A 24,721-nucleotide genomic window follows, 5' to 3' on the forward strand; every position below is an offset into this window, starting at 1 on the left:
TTTTTAATTAAAAAGAAAAGAAATGGTGAATGAGATTATTTTGAAAATGAAATCAATGGTTAAGATTAATTGTTCTTTTAGGCAAGGATTGTGCTTTCTTAGATGGTGAGGATTAAGTCTCCCAATTCCCATCAATAATGGATATTAAAGAAATTAAAATGCCATGGATTGAAATCTCCAATAGCTAGGATGGGGTTCTTTAAAAGAAAATTGGAGGGCTTGGATTAAGTCTTGATTTTGAGTAAATTAAAGAATAGAGAAATTGGAGTAATATAAATAAAAGGAAGGAGAAAAAGGCCAAATTCCTTTGGCCGTAAGTGGGATTAAAGGAAGAAGAAGAGGCGGAGGAGGAAGAAGAAGGACTAAGTAAGAGGTAAGCTCTAGTGGTCTTGAGTAAGGGTCTTCTTTCCCCCTCATTTGACAACCTTTATTTTTTTCTAAGAGTTTTGGAAGGTTAGGGCTTGAAGCTCCAAGAAGAAAAGAGGTAAGGGATAACCCCAAGGGTGATGGTCTTGCATGTATTTGTAAATGTTTTTCTTTATGAGTTGCATACAGTGGTTAACACTTGCATGATATGAGTTATAGTGTACCTATGGCCATATTGAGGACTAGTGTTGTGGGAAGGGTTGGTTGATGCCTTAACCTATGGAGGTTATGAGGGCATGAAAGACTACCTATTTTGCATTGTATTTTTGCATTACATGCTCTCTCATGCTTCATTTACTTATGCATTGCACCTTTACTAAGCTTTATAGCTCATAAGATTTCCATCCTCACATTGTAGGTTTTCATATATCAAGAGGTTGAGAATGTTGCAAGTTTGAAGCCTTGGAAGATCTAAGATGTCTTGATGTAAATTTGTGTTGATGGTTATGGCTTGTGATGTATCAAGCTTGAATGAAGTCTCTTTGGTATATGGTGTTTAATCTCCATGTTGGGATATATGATTTTATTTTGAAAGTGAGATAATGACTTATGGCATGTTGAAGTCTAAGTCTTAGTGTAAATCTCACAGTGGGTATGGGTTGTTTGAAGTACCAAAGGGGTTGAATAATATTATTATTTTTTTGAAAATATGGGTTATTTTGATGATTATTTATTAAAGTTGTTTTCTAGAAAAAAAATTGGGCTAAAAAGCACAAAGAAGAAAAAAAAAATGGTGGCAGCTGGCAACAGGTGGCCATTAGGGGCTGCACTAGCGGCAAACGCACATGGGCCGCAGGTAGGCGCGGGGGCAAGCAAGCGGAGGCGAGGGCATGCGGCTCCCGGCCAGCTCGCACTGCTAGAGCACCATTGGGCCCGAGCACGCCAGTAGGCCCCGCAAACTAATTTTCTTTAAAAAATTAAAAAATCTGAGAATTTGGGGCATGTTTGGATTAATTTTGGGTCCCAAAGGAATTTTCTAAATAAAGGGATTTTTGAGCATTTTTTGAGATAAAATGCCGAATTTTAAAAAATTAAAATTTATGAGTTTTTTTTTTCGAAATTGGAAAATCAATGGGTTGTTTGGAATTTTGAATTATATGGAGCCCGGTAGAATATTGGAAAAGAAAATGAAATAAAATAATAAAAAAGGGTGATTGGGCAAGTTAAATAGAAATTAATTTGAAAAGTGTGGAATTCATAAACCCCAATTTGCTAGTCAATTTTGGGAATAAGAGAAGAGAAGGACGAAACCTAATTTATGCCTAAAGCGTTTCGTGTCGAAACATAGTCCGCCCTTCTAATTTGACCGGGCTTGTGAGCAGTTCAGATAAATGTTCACGAATGACACCCATAAGTAAGAGCGAGACGTCATACTTGGGCTACTACCCTTTGGTTTGGATGCTTTATCAGCATGTAGAGGCCATAATATAGGTTTAGCTTCATTGAGAAATGATAAATCTTTATGAGTTTTGCTTTGCTTTCATTCCAATGAGTTTAGGCACAAAATCAACATGAATCTATGACTTGAGAGAGATGGTTGGGGTTGGCACTGGATGTCAAACTCACTGAGTTTTACCATCCATGCCAACATTTGCTACGCGAGATCAAGTTTTTGTATGACTTTCTTTAAGGGCATGTTAGTTAAAAAATAGTTTAGTATGGTCTTAGAAATAATGTTGGATAACTTTTTGTTAGTCTAAATATATATTTAGTTTATATTTTCTTGTTTAGAATATATATATATATGTAATATAGTTCTAAGTTTATATTTTTGTTTTGGTTTATACTTTTATATTTAGTTTATATTTTTTGGTTTAGAGAATATATTTATTCATAATTTAGTTTATATAAATATATTTAGACTGATGTGAGAAAACACTACTGAAGTGGCAATCACATTATTTAATGTTTATCATTTTTTATTACTGAAAGAGAATTAGTCATCTAAAATTATAACAATAAAGTTGGGATGCTAACATAAAATGAAGGATAAATAGCCCATATATACTCTATAATTTATTTTTCCCCAAACCAATCCCTATATTTTTTTTAAATTCTCAAAATACCTTTCCTTTTACTAAGTTCATTAGACTAAAATTAAATAAAATTAATCTTAATCTAACTAATTAAATAAAGACAAAGCGAAAACACTCAAAATTAAAAAAAAAAAAATCAAAGGCGAATATTCATTGGTTTTGGCAATGGCTAGGTCTTAACCATTATTGGAACCCAACGATGGAAGAGAGATAGAAATGGTAGAGAAAAAGAAGAAGAAAACAAAATATATAGATTAAAAGTCAAATTTAGGTTGAAAATCTGCAATAAAGGTAGAAGATGAACAATTTAAGATTGAATGTCGGTGATACTTCTTCTTTCACGAGAAATTAGTTGGAAGATGAATGCGTAATAAACTCATATAGACTTCACTTTGTGAAATATGGTATGAGATAGAATGGTGGCATAATCAAACTCAAAGATGACAATAGTTTATTTGTGACAAAGAGTAAATAATAATATAGAAAATAAATATCTAAAAATGATATTAGGGGATTCATTGGTAGCTTTATAATAGTTATTTGATGATAACGATAAAGACAATAGTAGTGTATAAAGAAGAGTAATGGTAGTGATTCAATTAAAATGAGAAAAAAAATAAAGAGAAAAAAAATGATGGATCAAGAAAAAGATAAAGAGACTGAAAAAGAGATATGATCACTAACAAAAAGTATTACCATAAAGTTTAACTTTCTTTTTTTTTTTTTTTTCCTTATATCTTTATCTTCCATCAGTAAGGTTTCAACCATTTTGGAACTTAATTATATTGGAACTCAATTTGGGTTTAGCCTCCAATTTTTTAAAATTATTTTATTTAATTAAATAGCTTAAAATTAATTTATTTTAATTTTAATCTAATTAACAGTGTCAGTAATAAAAGATGTATTAATTTAGAAATTTTAGAAAAATACAAGGACTGGTAAGCAAAAAATAAACTATAAAAGGTGTTTTGAGGAAAAGTCCAAACCACAAAAATTGTGTAAGTGCAATTTATTCAAAAAAAAAAAAATATTATTGGTACATTTTTATACACATTTTACGTTGTATAAAAGTGTACCAATGACAAAAAAGTCCTTCATGAAACGCGTGAGGTGCATGTGAGGCGAAAGATATTTTGATCATAATACTCTTTTGTATAACTCAAGATGTACAAAAGTGATGTATATTTAGTATGAATCTATTCAAAAATTAACAGGTTTGTTCAACTTTCTTATTTTTTTTTTCCTTTTATGTTTATCTTCTATCAGTAAGGTTTCAACTATTTTGGAACTTAATTATATTGGAACTCAATTTGGGTTTAGCGTCCAATTTTTTAAAATTATTTTATTTAATTAAATAACTTAAAATTAATTTATTTTAATTTTAATCTAATTAACGGTGTCAGTAATAAAAGATGTATTAATTTAGAAATTTTAAAAAAATACAAGGACTGGTAAGCAAAAAATAAACTATAAAAGGTGTTTGAGGAAAAGTCCAAACCACAAAAATTGTGTAAGTGCAATTTATTTAAAAAAAAAATATTATTAGTACACCTTTGTGTATACTTTATGTTACATAAAAATATACTAATAATAAAAAAGTTCCTCATGAAGACATATGAAACGAAAGGTATTTTGGTCATAATATTCTCTTGTATAACCTAAGATATACAAAAGTGATCTATATTTAGTATGAATTTATTAAAAAATTAACAGGTTTGTCCAAAATTGAGAACACGATAGCGTGAAAATTTGGTTTTTTTTTTTTTTTTTTTGACAATTTATCCAATTTTAAGGACTAAACTACAAATTTCTTCCCTTTACTTCATCATCTCGTTTCCATAATGGTCAACGGTTTAGTTGGCAGACCCGTCCGTAAAAGCTTTTCGAATCCGTGCAACCATCATTATCGTCGTCAGCTTGTTCGTATCCGGAGCAGCAAGCATACCGTCATCACAGAACAACATCCAGTTCCATAATACATGGATAAGTCGAGGAGAATGCTGGCCGGGGCTTGCTGTTGCTTTGATGGCCGGAGCTTCGCCGACGCAGGCGGAGAGAAAGGAAGCTCCGACACCGACAGGGACCCGGTCCTGCTGGTGTCGGGCATGGGCGGGTCAATTCTCCATTCCAAGAGGAAGAAGTCCGGCTTCCAGACTCGGGTTTGGGTCCGCCTCCTCCTCGCCGACTTCGAGTTCAAGCAGAAGCTCTGGTCGCTCTATAATCCCGATACAGGTTACTTTCCCCATTGTTGATCACTTCACTTTTTCCTATCTGAAAACGAAAACTACGGGTTGGTTGTATTGTGTTCATATCCAAAGTCTTTGGATCTTTCAGGCTATTCGGAGCCGCTGGATAATAGCACTGAAATCGTGGTGCCCGAAGACGATCATGGGTTGTATGCAATTGATATTTTGGATCCCTCACTTGTATGATCTGTAATTCCCTTCATGCCCTTCCTTTTTAGCGAACGAACGAGCGATTGCTTATCTGCTTCTTGTATGGAAAGTTGATGCAATTTGATTTTTTGCAATAGAGAAAGAATTCCATGTAATCACTTTACACAGCATTGAACTATCTCAAACATTTAGAATGAGCAAGATTGGCAGTATATCTAGGGATAATTACAGAAAGATACCTGAGGTTTGCTATAATATGTGCTTCCATCAACATTCCTGTAACTTTACTGAAACACACTTGAACTAGTTTTAACCTAACAAAAACTGACCTAAGGTGTAAATCTTCATTAGGGAATATTCAGCAAAATTAATCAATACACTTTCCAAAAGTTGATAAAAGCATAGTTACTAAGAACGTAGTATGTTCCAGGCTGTGTTACTGGGTACATTAGTATGCTAATTTTGTGATAAAAGAGAAGGTAGGCTTAATTGGTTCATTATTTCGGGTAGTGGTACATTTTATAGTTGTACTGAAGTCAAAATTAGGTAGATTGATACTTTGATATTGCAAAAAATTGTTTTTTTTTTTTTTTTTAATTCTTTTCTATATTGTTGGACAACCTATGGATGAAGAATCCTATGCAAATGAAGTTAGGTTTGGATATAATTCAAAATTTAATTATACAAGAAAGTGAGGCAGGCATGCTTTCTTTTCTCTAATTTTCTTGAAAAATTAGTTTGAATATAAGTTTCTTCCTTAGTTTTTTTTTTTCTTATTGTTTTAACTAAACTCATCCACTACTTGGGATCCCCATTCTTAGGGATTTGGATTGCATTCCTTGTGATCTTGGTATGCAAAAGAACCACAATTCAGGTTGCAGTTCCAGGGGTAAGAGGGACTCTGGTAACTATGAATAAAAGTGTTGATAAATTTGTAAGTCCAAAAAAATCATTTGAAGGGATTTATGTATCAAAAAGTTAACTATAATCTAAAACAAATGATATATTCTGGACTTGCAACTTCATTAACCTACCCTTAGAAAGTGTATGGACTATTTTTGCGGAATTTTTCCCTATAAGGATTTAGATTGCAGGTAGATTTCTGTTAGGTTAAAAATGGTTCAGGTATGTTTTTGTAAGGTTAACACAAAGTTTAATGTAAAGTGCATATTATAGCAAACCTCAAGTATGTTTTTGTAATTATCTCTATGTTCTACCATTGAATTTTATATCTAAAATGGTTATGTGATCCTAATGGAGGATATTACTCCATAGAATCCAGGGATGATGGTTAAAGTAGGGAAGTGTGCTTTGCATTTATGCGATGGTAAAATTCTTTAAAGCCAAATGGAAAGTTTTATTGGATAGGTATAAGACTGTATTTGCTGTATGGCTTTGAATGTTGGGCATTAATTACCAACATATGCAAATATGAGCTTAATTGAGATGAGAATGTAACAGTGGATGCGTGACCATACTAAAAAACAATATAATAAGGAACAAGATTATATATAATAAGGTTGAAGTGGCCCCTATTAAAGCTAAGAAGTGAGAGATGTGATTAAGATTGTTTGGACATGTGAAACGAAGTGCAATAAATGCACTTGTAAGGCAAGTGGACAAAATATGGGAAGATTGTAGTGAAAGGGGGAGAGAAAAACCAAATTAAACTTGGTGAGAAATCCTTAAACTTGACATAAGATACAATGGCCTTATAGAGGATACTACCATGGATAGAAATGATTGGAGGTCTAGAATTCGTGTAGCTGACCCACCTATAAGGCTTGTGATTGTTGTAGATGTGGTCAATGTGGCAATCAGATTAATTTCCCAGATATCAAACCTATTATTTGGAATTCATTTAATTGTGTCAAGAGGAAAAATCGATATAACTGTGTGTAGGAATCATATATCATAGAAATCTAGGATTAATTCAAGTTTTAATTTTATATATGCAAACAGAATCATAAATCATAGAAGTCTAGGATACATAACTGTTACGAACAAACAGAGATAGCAAATATCCACACACACAATCAAAGTCAAGCACTGATGATATTATCAAATCTGACCGAGAGTCTAAAGACAACATAGATGATAATAAAATCATAAATGAAAAAAGAGGCGCACGATTTATAGTGGTTCACCCCAAATAGGGGCTACGTCCACTTGAGCTCCGATGAGAAGAGCTCACTCCACTATATATATTCAATCCGATTACAATATAATTGAAACCAAAAACAACCCTGGTTTTCTATACAAAATGCTCAGAATCACTAACAGATTAAGAGCTTACCTTAGATCAAAAAACCAGAGAACACAAAGGGAAGACGAATTGAACAAAATTTACACAGAGAGAGAGAGAGAGAGAGAAAGAAAAAACCCTAAAATGACAACTCTCTTGGCCAACCCCTCTTTTCTTTCGTCTTCCACCGATCAATCATCAATCTCGAGGCGACAAATAAATAGTGCAACTGGATGGCTGAGATTACACAAGATAAAGGCGGCTGCAATGGCTTGGATGAAATCGTGCAAAAGGAAACGGCTGCAGGCTACACGACGAAAGCCAAAAGCCAAGGGGCTTGGGCTGGGCCGATGGTGGCTGCCAAGTGGCCCTCCAGTGGGCGCCCAAAGGAGCAGCCCATGGTTGCCAAATGGCCCCCCCTAACCTTTGGGCCTCATTTGAAGTTTCACAAAATATATAACAAACTCCACCTTGAAACATCAAATGACTAAGTAATCAGATATGAAATATAAGTGCAGCATGCTACAATTCTCACTTTCACTGCTCTAGATGACTAAATAATTTAGCCATCATCAATATGCAACAAATTCAAGCAATGCTTGAATTTAGTTGCAGTCAATACCTTGGTGCCCATGTCAGCAGGATTGTTGGCTGTAGAAACTTTCTGGATGCCCACAGTTCCGTTGGCTATCATTTCTCTTACATAATGATACTTCACATCCACATGTTTGGTTCGATCATGATACACTGGATTTTTGGACAGGTGGATGGCACTTTGGCTATCCGAGAAAACCACCACTTTGCTTTGAAGCAAGTGGATTTCCTTGAGAATACCTTGAAGCCATATGGCTTCCTTGAAGGCATCAGTTACAGCCACATACTCTGCCTCAGTAGAGGACAGAGTTACAAGTGGCTGCAGTTGAGACTTCCAGCTGATGCAGTTTCCACCCAAGGTAAAATAGAAGGCAGTGGTGGATTTTCTGGAGTCTCTATCCCTTGCAAAATCAGAGTCAACATACCCAACAAGATCAAGTGTATCAAATTTTTTCTTAAAATTTAAACCAATGCATATAGTACCATTTATGTACCTAAGCAAATGTTTTAAGGGATCCCAATGAATTTTCGTAGGGTTTGACATATATCGACTAAGTAATGAAATTGAATATGCAAGGTTTGGCCTGGTACTTATCATTGAATACATAATTGTTCCAATTACATTTGCATAAGGGACATTTTCCATTTCTACTATTTCAGAATTGGATGTGGGATACTGTAATTTAGATAAAATAAAATGTCCAGCTAAGGGAACTATAACAGTTTTACAGTCTTGCATTCCAAATTTATGAACATCTTTTACCAAATAATCATGCTGATGTATTTTAAGGCTATTGTTGCTTCTATTTCTCGCAATTTTCATTCCTAATATTTTCTTAGCAGGGCCTAAGTCTTTCATATCAAAGGCTGTATTTAACATAGATTTTAACTCCTTAATCTTTGACTTAGACTTGCTAATAAGTAGGATATCATCTACATACAGTAGTAGATAAATAGGAATATCAGTGAGCATAAAATAGAAGCAATTGTCATATTGACTTCTAACAAAACCAGCCCCTAGAGCAAAATTATCAAATTTTTTGTACCATTGTCTTGGGGCTTGTTTTAAGCCATACAAAGATTTTTTCAACAAACAGACATGATCAGATTTTTCAGACACAACATAACCATTGGGTTGAACCATGTAAATGTGTTCATCAAGGTCTCCATGCAAAAATGTAGTTTTAACATCTAATTGTTCAAGTTCTAAATCAAATTGAACTACAATTGCAAGCATCATGCGGATTGTCTTAAATTTAACCACAGGAGAGAAAATTTCAGTATAATCTATCCCTTCCCTTTGTGTAAACCCCTTAGCTATTAGTCTTGCTTTATATCTAATAGGGTCATTAGAAGACATACCTGTCACAAGCCTAGTGGCTTATGTGTAATAAACTAGAGATGCATAGCTATAAGTAGTAATAACAGAATGGCTATAACAGATTGCATGTGCGGGCGGTTTCGCCTAGGCCACTTGCAGGAATCAGTTGTGATAACAACTAGTTGAGCGAGCCTATAAATGGGCATTGTATGTGAGGATGGGATCTATCAATGAATACATTCGGATCTTTCCCTCCCTAATTTCTCTCTCTGATTCTCTCCCTCTTCTTAATTCAAATTCTCCCTCTCCTCTCTTTCTCAAATTCCCGATTCTTCCAAAATTGCCCAAGCCTCATACTCGAGGCTTGACAATTGGTATCAGAGCTAGCGGCCTCGGCAGTGGTTTTTGCAAGAAAGTGCGAAGTAGACGATGGCGGAAGGAACGATACTCAAACAAATGGAAACAAGAATGGAAGCACTGGAGTTCGGAATGACGCAGACACACGAGGCTATCACCCAAAGCAGGGAACATGTGGCTGCAATGCGAGAAGGAATGCGAGAGGAACTGGCAACTTCTCGCGAGGACATGCACCGCGAGCTGGAAAGGCATAGAAAAATGATGGATCAATTTGGTCAAAGGATCAATAGCATGTTTAATATGCTATCATCCCTACCACAATTCCGTTTGCCAACGGAATTTCTCCCGCGATTTGGAGCTGGTCCAAATTCGAACAGATCTGGAATACTCCTGAGACCGACAGGAGAAACGGAGTCGGAAAGGGAGCAAGGAGTGGACACGGATCCTCAGGTAAGGGAATTTCAATTACAACCTGGTACTCACACGCCAATGCCAAGGCTGGAGATACCATTATTTGATGGGACAAGGCCAAGATGGTGGGTGCGCTGGTGTGAACGTTTCTTCCAGTATTATAATGTGGCGGAGACTTAGCGAATTACATTGGCCACAGCCTATCTTAATGATACGGCTGACTCCTGGTTTCAAGGATGGTATAGGTACCAAGGGATTGGGGTGAGATGGATCGATTTTGCCGAAGAATTGTGTAGGCGTTTTGGAGAAAAGAATTTGGCGGATGTGATAGAAGAATTCAACAAACTTCGGCAAGAAGGGACGGAAACGGAGTATTTAGAGAAATTCGAGGAGTTAGGAGCTCTAATGTGGAACGCTCAACCATCACTGACTGAGCAATATTTTGTATCCAGCTTTATCAGTGGGCTCAAGGATGAGTTGAGATCCATGGTAAAGATGATGATGCCACTCACGGTTAGACAAGCAGCAGAAAAGGCCAGATTACAAGAATTGACGTTAGAAGCTATCTACAAAAGGAACAGGACATCCTCTCGAACAGGACCGTTAATCAGTCTACCTCGTAGTGGTCATGCACGGGAGATAGGGGCGGCAAGAGGTACAGGTCCACCCAGAGGTAGTCAGCAAATCGTGGCGATTAGAAATCCTATTATGGAACAGAGAAGACAGTTGCGGCTCTATTTTAGATGTGGAGATCCTTATAGTCTTGGCCACCAATGTAGAAGGCAACTACTAAACATGGAGGGTGGAGAGGAGCAAATATTAGAGAAGGGGCAAGAAGACCTTGAAGAAACAGAGGCGGAAGTTCCTCAAGGTGATCTTGTCGGTGAAGGAGGGGAAATTTCATTTCATGCACTCAAAGGGGAGCATGCAGGGCAAATCATTAAGGTTGAAGGAAGAGTGGGCAAGAGAAGAATGATGGTGTTGATTGATAGCGGCAGCACCCACAGCTTCCTCAATGAGGCAACTGCTGTGGAACTAGGGTGTGCCTTGGTAAATACTTCTCCCTTATCAGTAACGGTAGCTAACGGCAACAAAATGTACAGCAATCATAAGAGTGTAGGGTTTAAATGGCTGATGCAAGGGGAAGAGTTCTCTACGGATCTAAGAATTCTGGAACTAGGAGGCTGTGACATTGTCCTTGGGGTGGATTGGATGAGGACAGTAAGTCCTCTGACTTTCGACTTCAATAAATTGGAAGTCACACTGGATTTGAAAGGCCGGAAGCTGACGTTAAAAGGGTGCCTCGAGGCAGGGGAATGCAAGATGATCACAGGAAAAAAATTACAGAAGTTGCTAATGAAAGGAGAAGGGCAGATATCCCAGCTATTTTCCATTCAAACGATAGGAAAAGATGAGCAGGAGAGCCCTTCCACTTCCGACCTCTTTGCAAAGGCTGAGCAAGCTTTCAACACCCTAAAAAAGGCGATGACACAAGCCCCAGTTTTGGCACTGCCAGATTTCTCTAAGGCTTTTGTGGTGGAAACTGATGCATGCGACATCGGGGTAGGTGCAGTGCTGACACAAGAAGGGAAACCCCTCGCTTACATCAGTCAAGCACTGGCTGCTCGATACCGAGGGCTAAGTGTGTATGAAAAAGAACTGTTAGCCATGATTATAGCTATTGACAAGTGGAGGCATTATTTGGAAGGAGCCCCCTTCATAATATGTACTGACCATGATAGCCTAAAACACCTCCTCCAACAGAAGCTGCATACGCATTTGCAAAGGAAGGGAATATCCAAATTGTTGGGCCTAAATTACGTGATACAGTATAAGCGGGGAAAGGAAAACATTGTGGCAGATGCTCTGTCACGGAGATCAGAAGCAGGGCCATGTGAGGCAATCACCGCTGTGGTGCCTGACTGGGTCAAAGACATTACTGGAAGCTATGAGAAGTCTGATTGGACCAAATCCCTCCAAACCCAATTAGCCGTGCGGCACACCAATGAGCAGGGATATTCTATGGCTGACGGGTTGATCAGGTTTAAAGGCAGATTGGTTGTGGGCAATGACAGGGAACTACGAGCTAAGATCTTATAAGCATTACATAGCTCTCCACTAGGGGGACACTCGGGGGTTCGAGCTACTTATTATCGGGTTCGACAGATGTTCTTTTGGCCTGGCCTCGAGAAAGAAGTTATGGAGTATGTGGCAGCTTGCATGACGTGCCAACGATGCAAGCATGAACAAGTGGCTTATCCAGGATTGTTACAGCCACTGGCTATACCAGACAGGGCATGGAAGGAGATATCCATGGATTTCATCGAGGGCTTGCCCAAATTAGAAGGCCGAAACGCGATTCTAGTTGTGGTCGATCGGCTGACCAAATTTGCTCACTTCATTGGCCTCACTCACCCATTCACAGCCCAGGAGATTGCTCTAGTGTTCATTGATACAGTGGCCAAACTGCATGGCCTACCTAAATCCATCGTCTCAGATCGAGACAAAATATTTACCAGCCACTTCTAGCAGGAGTTGTTCAAGAACTTAGGGGTGAGTCTACACATGTCATCAGCATACCATCCGGAGTCTGATGGGTAGACCGAAAGGGTCAACCAGTGCTTGGAATCCTATTTGCGATGTATGTGTTTTGCTCGGCCTAAGAGTTGGGGTAAGTGGCTTTCTTTAGCTCAGTGGTGGTATAATACCACTTACCACAGCACTATCAAGAAAACTCCCTTTGAGGCTCTATTCGGATATCAGACACCTATAATACCTACCATGACGGGTACCAATAGGGTGCGAACTAATGTAGCTGAGTATTTGTGAGACCGGCAGGAGATGATCTCACTCCTCAAGCAAGAGTTGGCCACCGCTAACAACAGGATGAAACAAGTCGCAGACCGCAAACGAAGTGACTGAAACTTCGAAGTAGGCGATCGAGTCTTCTTAAAGGTTCGACGGTTCCTACAGTCCTCTTTTTCTAAGGTCACCCCCACCAAGTTCAGTCCTAAGTACTTTGGACCATTTCTCATCTTGGAGCGGGTTGGTCAAGTCACCTACAGATTGCAATTACCTCCCCACGTGGAATGTCACCCAGTATTTCATGTCTCCCTATTGAAGAAGTTCATCGAGCCTAACGCTACTGTGAACTCCGAACCACCTCCTGCAACCGAAGAGGCCGATAACGACGGGGAACCATTAGCCATCATCGACCGACGAGTAGTCCATCAGGGCCCCCGTACCTCTCATCCAAGTTTTGGTTCAATGGTCCAACCGTCACCCGGAGCATACCACTTGGGAATACCTTCCCCAGCTGCTGAGTCAATTTCCGCGCACTGCTCAGCTACTCACCTTCCTTGGGGACAAGGAAGCTTTTAAGGGACTGGGACTGTCACAAGCCTAGTGGCTTATGTGTAATAAACTAGAGATGCATAGCTATAAGTAGTAATAACAGAATGGCTATAATAGATTGCATGTGCGGGCGGTTTCGCCTAGGCCACTTGCAGGAATCAGTTGTGATAACAACTAGTTGAGCGAGTTTATAAATGGGCATTGTATGTGAGGATGGGATCTATCAGTGAATACATTCGGATATTTCCCTCCCTAATTTCTCTCTCTGATTCTCTCCCTCTTCTTAATTCAAATTCTCCCTCTCCTCTCTTTCTCAAATTCCCGATTCTTCCAAAATTGCCTAAGCCTCATACTCGAGGCTTGACAATACCTTCTTTTAATTTGAACAGCCACTTACATTGGATCAGCTTCTGATTTTCTGGACGAGGGACAAGAACCCAAGTTCTGTTGGCCATGAGGGAGGCCATTTCTTCATGCATGGCTTGCTGCCATTTTTGACTTTCCTTTAAGTTGACAGCCTCCTCATAAGAGGAAGGCTCACTGCTCCTCATTTCAACTCCTGCCACCAAGGCACAAAATACTAAATCTGAAAAAGCATACCTAGCAGGTGGTCTTACAGACCTCCTGCTTCTATCTCAGGCAAGCTAGTAGTCACTAAGATCATGTTGAGGGGAGTCATGATGCTCCACCTCAATCTCAGTTTCACCATTTTGTTCCTCATGATCAGAGGTCTGGTCTAAGTTTGATATGGGTGAGGGATCACCTTCTGGTTGAGGTTCTGGTATAATTGGAGCACCAGGAGGGTTATCATTTATAGCTGGGTGCTCCTCCTCTATTTGGGCTCCTCCTAAGTTGATAAAATTATCTGTGTTACTATGTTGGTTTGATTCTTCAGTATTAGATAATTTGCAAGGGAAGGCTGCTTCATTAAATATAACATCTCGGTTGATGATAATTTTTACACCCTTAGATTGTCTTTCCCATAGCCTATATCCCTTAGTTCCTTCCTGATACCCAACAAAAACACACTTTGTGGATCTTGGTTTCAGTTTACCTTCTGACTGGTGAGCATAGGCTTCACAACCAAAAGTTCTTAAGTAGTTTAAGTTTAATTTCCTTCCAGTCCACTTTTCTTCAAGGCATTTAAAATTAAGAGCAGTAGAGGGACTCCTATTTACTAGGTATGGAGCTATAGCTAAGGCTTCTCCCAAAAAAAATTTAGGCAAACCAGATGTGAACAAAAGGCACCTCACCTTTTCGAGGAGGGTTTGGTTCATTCTTTCAGCCACCCCATTTTGTTGGGGTGTGTTCCTAACAGTCTTATGCCTAATTATTCCTTGGGAGCTGCAATATTCATCAAAGTCTTTATTACAGAATTCTAATCTATTGTCTGTTCTAAGAGTTTTGATTTTCCTATCAGCTTGGTTTTCTATTAAGATCTTCCATGTTTTAAACTTCTCTAATGTGTGATCTTTAGTTTTTAACAGAAAAACCCACACCTTCCTAGTAAAATCATCAATGATAGAAAGAAAATACATGTTGCCGCCATGGGTGGGGACCTGGGAAGGTCCCCAGAGATTTGCATGTAAGTACTCAAGGCATGCCTTCGCCAGGTGAGTTCCCTTATGGAAACTCATCCTGTGTTGCTTGCCTAGCACACATGGTTCACAAAAGTCGAGGGTCTCAGCAGACATTGAACCAAGGTATCCTTGGTTTGACAGTGCCTGCAAACCTTTCAGGCTCATGTGACCAAGCCTTTAGTGCCATAGTTTTGTCTTATCAGTGTTAACATAGCATGCAGAGTTTGATATAACAGAGAAGTGAAAGCAACCATTTAAAACATATAAGCCATTTCTTTTTGAACTAGTTAGGATTAACTCTTCTCCTTTAAAAACATTCATAGAACCATTTTCAGCTATGTATGAGAATCCTAACTCATCAAGAGTACCGAGAGAAATTAAATTTCTTTTAAGGCCTGGTACATATCGTACATCAGTGAGTGTTCTTACTTTGTTGTCATGCAACTTAAGAGTTATGTCACCTTTACCCTGAACACTACATGAATGGTTGTTTCCCATATACACTATTCCACTTTCTTTGTTATTGAAGTTATGAAACCAATCAATATTACGGCACATATGAAAAGAACAGCCAGAGTCCATAATCCATTCATTTTTGACAGAATTAACAGATACATTAAGCACCTTAGCTAAACAGTTAGAACTACTAGCTGCTACTGTTACATTGCCCCCTTGCTTTTGTTTTTTCAAAAAATCATAACAGTATTTCTTTATATGTCCCTCTTTCCCACAGTGGTAACACTTCCATTTTTGTTTTTGTTTACCCTTCCTATCTTTCTTTTTTCCCTTCTGTCCTGACCCATTAAGTTGTTCAGTATTCACAGTATAGTTTCTTTTATCAGCATTTCCTTTTATAAACAAATTGTTGCCCGTTTTCTTAGATGTGCTATGTTCTAGTTCTCTAGCCTTTATACCAGAGAGAACAAGTTCCATACTAGGGACTATACCAGTATAATGTAAAGCATGCTTCACTACATCATAATCATCAGGTAGAGTTTAACAAAATCATGGCTTCACTAGTATCACCTAAAGCCTGATCAGTACCTCTTAATAACAAAGTAAGTTTAGTAAATTCATCTATGTTTTCATCCATAGATTTAGAGGTATTCATCTTAAAGTTAAACAACATGCCTTTTAAATAAACCAAATTTGGAGCAGACATAACAGAATATAAAGATTCTAATCTATTCCAAAGATCAAGGGGTAGAGATATACCGTCAACCTTACGGATTACAGAATCACCGAGATGAAGAACTATCATATTAAACGCCTCTTCTCTGATTTCATTAGTTCGAGCTAGCTGCTCAGGTGACCATTTGCGGTCATCTGGCTCGAGTGCTATAAGCACTTTATGATGAGAGAGAAAAACCCTCATCTTTTTTTTTTTTCCAACTTCCGAAATCCCCCTTTCCATCGAATGTACCACTTTCAAATTGGGTTGTTGTCATTTTCGTGTTGCATGAAAAATGCCCAAAAAAATAAACCCTAGATTATTGACTGAGACCTGTACAGCAAACTCCCGCTAACAAAGTTTCTTCAGAAAACCCTAGGATTCTTAAAACAACACCGACACAGAGAAAAGAACGGAAACCCTAGATTTCGAGAAAAAAGAATCGAACACGATTTTGACCAAAAAACGTTGGATACGTAAACCAGAGGCTCTGATACCACTGTTACGAACAAACAGAGATAGCAAATCTCCACACACACAATCAAAATCAAGCACTGATGATATTATCAAATCTGACTGAGAGTCTAAAGACAACACAGATGATAATAAAAGCATAAATGAAACAAGAGGCGCACGATTTATAGTGGTTCACCTCAAACAGGGGCTACGTCCACTTGAGCTCCGGTGAGAAGAGCTCACTCCACTATATATATTCAATCCGATTACAATAAAATCGAAACCGAAAACAACCCTGGTTTTCTATACAAAATGCTCAGAATCACTAACAGATTTAGAGCTTACCTTAGATTAAAAAACTAGAGAACACAAAGGGAAGACGAACTGAACAAAATTTACAGAGAGAGAGAGAGAGAAAGAAAAAACCCTAAAATGACAACTCTCTCGGCCAACCCCCCTTTTCTTTCGTCTTCCACCGATCAATCATCAATCTCGAGGCGACAGATAAATAGTGAAACTGGATGGCTGAGATTGCACAAGATAAAGGAGGCTGCAATGGCTTGGATGAAATCGTGTAAAAGGAAACGGCTGTAGGCTACGCGACAAAAGCCAAAAGCCAAAAGCCAAAAGCCAAGGGGCTTGGGCTGGGCCGATGGTGGCTGCCAAGTGGCCCTCTAGTGGGCACCCAAAGGAGCAGCCCATGGTTGCCAAATGGCCCCCCTAACCTTTGGGCCTCATTTGAAGTTTCACAAAATATATAACAATAACCTTAAGTGGTGTGATCAGCTTGTGAGCTATTGCCTGATTTATTAGCAATCATTCCTTTTGATCTTTCTTTTTACTTTTTCGGTTATGGTAGTAATTTTTCTGGCTTTTCTTGTGACCTTAGTTTTAGATAAGCAGGATGATTGAATCTGTTGTCATGGTTCCCTTGCTTCTTTATTACTCTAGAAAACATTTCTCTTAAGTCTAATAGCAAAAATGTGGCGGCCATAGTGGTTGCTTTAAATGCTATGTTTAAGAAATTGTCATTTTTAATGCTCCTAATGTAACATTTTCTTTTATTATATATCATTTTTCAACATGTCAACAGTTCAGTATTTCTGTTTTCTTTTATTTTTTTTAATCAACAAATTAGCAGTCCTTCGAACTCAATTAATTGTTAGTATTTGGGTTCTTCTTCTTTCTCTTGGATGAATACTTTTAAGGCTGTTTCTAACATATAATAAAAATTGTAAACAGTTGAAAACTTTCTAGATTTTATCTAAGCAAATATTCTCTTTGCAATTTCCGTTTTATGTAGTCTTGTGATGCAACCTTTACTTAATAAAAGGAAAACAGTAAATGCCTTGCAACCAAAAAATGAAATAATATCTCTGTTCTTTTTTATCTTTCTTGGATAAGCCCTGCCTTTTTCTTCCATTTCCTATTATTTGATCATTTCAATAAAACTTCCTAACAATTTTTATTTCAAATAAACAAATGGAACTTTACCATTGTGGAGATGAATACTAAATTCATGTGGTATTATTGCCTTGCTTCCTGATCTTCTAACATAATTTCATGTGTAAGTGTCAGTGCCAATATGTAAAATATTTTCTGAAATGTAGCTCTTTCAAGGACTATGGGCATTCAAGCCTTTATGATTTTCAAAGTCCAAATACTAGTGAATGGGCCTTCTCTTAACGTGTCTCCAGAATATAAAATCTGATTGTTCATGGTACTTTGAATCAATATTGCACAAGATAATGGGTTAGAAGCTTTACCAGAAGAACACTCCATTTGCTTAATTATGTCTAGGAAAATGTAGAGCACATAGATCCTCCTGTCTTAGTGTAAGTCGCTAGATAAATAGAGCATATTTATAAGCATGATAGTTCTCGAGGTAATCTTCCATTGTCTTCTGCATTAATAATCTACTGTTTCCCTAATTAACAATTTATAGAAAACATGGTAATGTTGGTTAAATGATAGAAAGTCACAAGATAATGATGGAGATGTGGAAAGGTCAAATCACTTTTGAATAAATAATTAAGAATAAAATTGGTGTTGAATAAAATAGATTTGAGAAAACTGAAACACCTGAAACATAATTAATTAAAAAATGCACCCAGGTTCCCCATATTTGTTTAATATTAAAATTAAAGAAAAGAGTAATGAATGAACAAAGAAGGTTTTTTATGCATCATGAAGGTGTCTTTTACATTGAACCTTTGCTTATGGAAATGTTAGAATTTACTCCAGAGATAGTTGTGGTCTCAAACTTAACCTATGATTGCTTGAAGGAAGTAATGAAAACTCATATATAGGTATTGTCAAAAACTTTGTAGGCCAATATACCCAACGTTGTGCTTATTTTGATTTTCATGATAATATGTGAGAAGAAGCCCAATTTTCATAGGAAGTGACTTTACTTGTATGTCTATATAGGCAAAATTTGGTAACTCATATGAGCTTCTACTTTAGTGCTTTTACTATGAGTTGAGGACAACTCATATTCTCAATCATTATATTATAGATGCCCTTATATTATAGAAGCAACTAAACTAAAATAATAAATAAATACTATTACCACATGGTTCATTCTTCCAATTGAACCTGGTTCCCTGAGATCTGTTGTCCCTATACACGCTATTTGATATGTTCTTGTAATTGTGTTGGTTGCAAATGTGCCTTCCTCAATATATCCCAGACCCTTTTCCTTATCAAGGCGCTTTACCAATAGATTTGCAACATTGTCACATGATTTGACAAAGTCCATGTAATTGATGCCATTACTTAAACAAGATCTCATAATGCTATGTTTTGGGTCTCAATTTATTGATAAGTACTCTAGCAATTGTACTTATAATGATTAAAGAACATGATTAGGCTGGTTTTTTGAAGCAGGACTTCATGTCATAAATATCTATGACAATTTACTTCCTCAGTTATTGAGGCTAAAGTTGTATGTTCTACTTTTAAATTACTAACTTATCATTTTTAAAATTTTAATGTATAGCACTACCATGGAGGGCTAGATGTGGAATCAGCCTCTTTATAAAGCAAGGGTAAAGTTGCATACATAAATTCTAGGACCCTTGCGAAGGGAGAGTCTTGAGGACTGGGATGCCCTTTGTAGCTCTACCACCCAAAGTTAAAAAATAGTCAATGGTGGAGTGAGAATCAACTTAGAAAATATTCTAGTATTCCAGTTGGCAATACTTAGGTCTTCAACTATAACAAGATATCAAATAAATATTTCATTAGTCTCTCAGTGGCAATACCAATGATCTCTATGTTATCTTATCTCGTAATCATTTTCTCCATTCTTTGTACTTTTTTTTGGTCTTTTTTCATTCTTGAAATAATGTAAAATCTCAATTTTACCCTTGCCAAACTAATCATAAATCTTTTAAACAAAAATGAAAGAAATATAATTTTAATTCTTATCAATGGAAAGGTTGTAGAAAAGGATAGCCAGTGTATGTATCAAGTCTCTTATTGAGCAAAGATTAACTAAGAGATTTTTGGAAGCTATGAAGGTCAAATTCTATAACCAAGTCACTGAAGGAAAGGAGGAAGTAGGAGATTTTTGGCAGTCAGCAGAGAAGGCTTCCTTTTATTCCATATTCATTCCAAGGAGGATGAGTTGAATAGTTGAACCAAGTAACTATCCTTCAACCTGTCAGTGAGGCAACCCCTGATTTAGGGGAGGTGGTAGCGATAGCACTGCCCATAACTGGAATGCCATGACTGGCCACATGTATAACTTAAATGCGGTTGTTTCCCATTTGGCAAGCATTCTTCTTGGAGAGTCTCGTTCTATGGACTAGCTAGGATACACATCCCTCTTACAAGGATGAGAGTTCCAGGAACCCCTTTAAGTCTCAGCCTTACAGACAACAATCCTCTTGGAGTCCTGCTAATAAGTATATTCAGTGGAGATTCAAGGGAACCCATCTTTTGGCAGAGATCAAGGCTTGATTTGAGCCTTGGCAGCTGAGCTGGGATAGTGCTTGAGCCAACCCTTCAGTTCCCATGTCCCCATACAAGACCAACATGGATAGGACTGGTGTATTCTCATTTGATGGGGCAATTGCCATTTGGCAAACTGGGGGAGGCATATGCATTATTGCCTCCACAAACATGGCTTTGGAAAGGGGAGAAATGGTGTGCATGCATATAATCTTTGTGTCTCAGTGTTTCAGGTGAGCCATTAGTTATAATTCCCATTAATCATATTGATTGACCCATATATTACACCTTGCTCATTTAGCTTCGCTTCTGTTTGGATTGCTGAGATGAGATTTGGAAATCCATGTATATATGAGTACTGGTTAGGCAACAGAGTTCCTAGTTACATGTGTTTGCTCCAAGTTTCCTGAAGATGTCAGGGATGAGAATGACAAAGAAGCTGACTTATAGGGGAAGTGAGGAGTAGTTTGGGTAGTGGCTCAAAAAATAATCTTAAGGTTGTGTGCACAGAGGCTCCTCTTGAAGGTCCCAGGGTAAACCACTGGTTTGGAGGGCCTTAATTAGGGTGATCCTTTCTGTGGTGCTGCCTTAATTAGGGTTACTTGTGGGCTAAATTTCTCATTTTAGCATTCAGGGAGGTGCTTTTCTTTATTCCCTGATTAGCTATGACAACAATATGGCTCCTGTTGATGGCCTGGATGTGTAGTCCTTGCAGGTTTTATCCAAATCCAGCTAACAAATGTTGCTCCTTCAGCAAATATTTTATTGGCTGTTAGGAGCTCCTAAGGACTTTCTGTTTGCCAGCCTCAAGACTATTGTCTCAAAGTCTCAAAGTAGAGCACAGATTCCCATGTATCTGCAACCAATTGATGGTGAGATTGGGATCACCCTGGAAGATATCTGCACTTTGATTTGGCTCAACATCTTCTGTGATATCAACTTTTGTCAGCTCAAACCTACCTCCTTGAGGATTCTACATTTGTCATTCCTAATCTGTGTTTTGGAAACAGTAATCTCCTGGAAATGAGTTAATTTTAACTAATCATTCAAACGTGATATTAGTTTTAGTGAGAATATCTAGTTATTTACATTTTCCTCATCAAATTTGCTTACTCTATTTATGTTTTCCCCACCTTTTAGCTTACTTGAGAAATATGTTGCCTTACATGTGTCATTTTTCTGATTTTCAGTTTGTAAAACTTATACATTTGACCGACGTGTACCATTTCCACGACATGATTGATATGCTTGTTCGATGTGGGTATAAGAAAGGTACCACATTGTTCGGATATGGTTATGACTTCAGACAAAGCAACAGGTTCATTTTTAACTGCTGAATTTTCTTTTTAAATGATGATTTCTGTATGTTTTTGATGATTCATCCTAGAACTTGACTGATAATGCTTGTTCTGCAGAATTGAAACCTTAATGAAAGGCCTTAAAGAAAAGTTGGAAATTGCATACAAAGCTTCTGGTGGAAGAAAAGTTAATATAATTTCACATTCGATGGGTGGATTGCTGATGAAGTGTTTCATGACACTCCATAATGATGTGTGAAAATTTCCACCTGGTGGCTTCTGAATTAATTATATGAAAACACATGAAAATTATGAACAATTTATCATCCATAATAGGCTTGAGTGATGATGTAATGCTTCATCTGGCAGGTTTTCACCATGTATGTAAACAAGTGGATCTGCATTGCTTGCCCTTTCCAAGGTCATTTTCTCTGCCTGTGTGTTCTTGTCTGGAGAACATTATGCATGTAGCTTGAGCCTGTCTTGAAATGATGTTTGACAAATCCTATGAACCCAGCCTTAAAGTAACAAAGGAGATGATTTCATTCATTGATTGTCATACACCATCATTAATAGCTGCTTAAAGAGGTTTTAGTTGGTTCCTAGAAAGACATTAATCTCTTTTGTTTTATTATGTTTGACAACAAAAATCAAACTCAACATGGTTTTAAATGAAGTGTAAAAAGTGCATAAAACATAGCTTTCATGGTCTTGGAAAATGCAGTGGAACTATTTTAACCTAGATAAAACCTTTAGAATTATGTGCTGGATGGCTGATTTTTGGGAAAATTCCGTGTGGTACCCCTGAGATTTAGGATAATTGTAGGAAATACCCCCTGACATTTGAGAAAAACAATGACTAGCCTCAGTGTTCCTTATCATGTTGCAGTTTTCCCCCTACCTTTAACATAATTTCGTTAATTTTTTCTAAATGCCTAAATTACCCTCCTTTATCTCTCCAATCTCTCATTCAACTCTTTCTCTTTCTCTCTCTCATTTGTTTTGAAGCAGCTGGCCACCATAGCCAACTCTCTCTCTCTGATTTCTGATTCCTGTTTTCAACAATGGTCTTTGTTTTCTGATTCCAGTGATGGAACCTAGGGTAGGAATCGACGGCACCAGTGGCAGCTGGCGGCTAGTGGCCAGCCACCACCAGTTTTCTCATTCTTTTTTTAACTCTTTCTTCTAAAATCAGAAATTTCTTTTTTTAATTGTGAGCAAAATTGTCATTTCATGATCTTGCATAACATCAGACTAACAGAAGTGTACTTTCTGCTATTTTCAAAATGCAAGGAGTAGTCCTTGCAATTATGTCAAACCTCAGGGGTGGTTAGTGTAATTTACTCTTGATTTTTGTATTATTATATCTACAGTACAGTTAAAACCACTTAACCTGCTCACATATACCAGATGAACAACTATTGCAGCCTAAAATGATCAGTGTTTGTTGATGAGCTTCCTGGTATTATCGAAGACTTTCTATTCTTTCATTCATGTTTTCCCCCTTTACTTCCTCTATGTGGGTTATAAGTCTGGCAGCACATTGTGCATTTAGAATTATGCACAAAGACTGAATCCGTAAGGGCCTTTTAGCATTTTAATTTTCTTTACTTTAACGTATACCTTGGCTCATTTGTGTTTTGCCTCCCCCCAACAAAAAAAAAAAAACAGAGAAAAGAAAAATTAAAACTTGTCCATGAACAAAAGAAGATACATAACATTGCAAAAGTCAATATAAATTGACATTGAGAAACACAAAAAGCTTCATAAATGAAGTGGCAATGAGTTTGTTTAATGGTCATTGAGTGGATACTTTTTAAAATTTCTTGATCACCTGGAGTATCTGTTCTGCAGTTCAAGCAGCTTAGGCTTCCTTTTCTTCTATCATTTCTCTGCTTGTGTCAGTTAATCATGTTTCATTATTATTCTATTAAATGCTTAACAGGTGCACCAGGATGTATCAATGATGCTCTCTTGACTGGATTGCAGTTTGTTGAAGGCTTTGAAAGCTTCTTTTTTGTTTCAAGATGGACAATGCATCAGCTGGTAACTTTCATGTACTAAGAAAGTCTCTTGGTATGAAATCAAATCATACACTTCATCCTACAAGACAGAGAAAACGGATAGCTCAAGATTAGCTTGCTAGCGTACATGTGATGATTATAGATTTCACCCACCTCAAGTCAATTTAAAATTATAGTAATTCGAAAGCAAAGAAAGGAAGAGGGGAGATGATTGGAGAGGTGCCATAAGCAGATGAAAAAAAGCCAGAATTGGTTTATGTCCCTTAGTCTTACATATATTAATGAAGCTGCAAGTTTAAATGTAACATCATAACAAAATAGATAATACACAACTCACCTTCTCAATTTGATGCATAGATATTTTGCATGTACAACTTTCAGATAATGAAATGAAAACTCTTACGACTAATTTCTTTAGTGAAAACCTCAGTCCATCCATCTTGTGAGGCACAAAAAGGGAATGGAAATGAACCCCTCATTTAGTTTCCCTTCCAGAATGTTTAACAATTGTGATGTGTGAGTTCTATAATACTAAACTAGACCATGGACTGCATATTGACTGAATTCAATAAGCTCAAATTGCCATGAGCCATAATTCTCTGTACTGTGCCTCTGCATTGGACTTGAGCACCACTGCTTGTTGCTTAGTTCACCCAACCAGATTTCCTCCTGCAAGACTGCAGTAGCAGGAAGTTGATTACCTATTATCAATTGGACTTGCTCAATCTATATCTTCTAAGGTGTCTAAACTCAAGTTGTTATGGTGACAGAACAGATCCCCTTTCCTAGAGTTAAGATATCTTAGAATCTAGTCAACAAATCTGGCTCCATTATAAGGGGGTCATGAATACTATAACAACTTCCACAGGATATGAAATATCTGGCTGACGGAGACAAATATACTAATTTCTGTACAAAAGGGGAGTGCATAAGACTTATACTAATCTCTGTATGAGTATCTATAAATTGTCTTGTCAGCTAAATCACTGCCCCAGGGCCTGTGGTTGACCATAATTGGTGAACCGGCTGGTGTGGAAACACAAAGAAGAAGGGATGGGGAAAGGAGAGTAGATAGAAGAGAGGAGAAAAGGTGGT

General features: G+C 37.5%; 1 protein-coding gene across 1 annotated transcript in view; it reads left to right on the forward strand.

Annotated features, from left to right (window-relative positions):
* Positions 1 to 4,299: 4,299 nt before the first annotated feature.
* Positions 4,300 to 24,721, forward strand: part of LOC127806518 (phospholipase A(1) LCAT3-like) — a 35,954-nt gene continuing 15,532 nt past the window's right edge. The window contains exons 1-6 of the mRNA XM_052343869.1: positions 4,300 to 4,694; positions 4,797 to 4,888; positions 21,495 to 21,622; positions 21,720 to 21,855; positions 21,972 to 22,023; positions 23,548 to 23,648. Of these exons, the coding sequence (XP_052199829.1) occupies positions 4,442 to 4,694; positions 4,797 to 4,888; positions 21,495 to 21,622; positions 21,720 to 21,855; positions 21,972 to 22,023; positions 23,548 to 23,648 (762 nt within the window). The 5' untranslated portion in view covers positions 4,300 to 4,441. The remainder of the gene's footprint in view (positions 4,695 to 4,796; positions 4,889 to 21,494; positions 21,623 to 21,719; positions 21,856 to 21,971; positions 22,024 to 23,547; positions 23,649 to 24,721) is intronic.

The sequence above is a fragment of the Diospyros lotus genome, chromosome 7 (assembly GCF_014633365.1).
Source record: "Diospyros lotus cultivar Yz01 chromosome 7, ASM1463336v1, whole genome shotgun sequence".
Lineage (NCBI taxonomy): Eukaryota > Viridiplantae > Streptophyta > Magnoliopsida > Ericales > Ebenaceae > Diospyros > Diospyros lotus.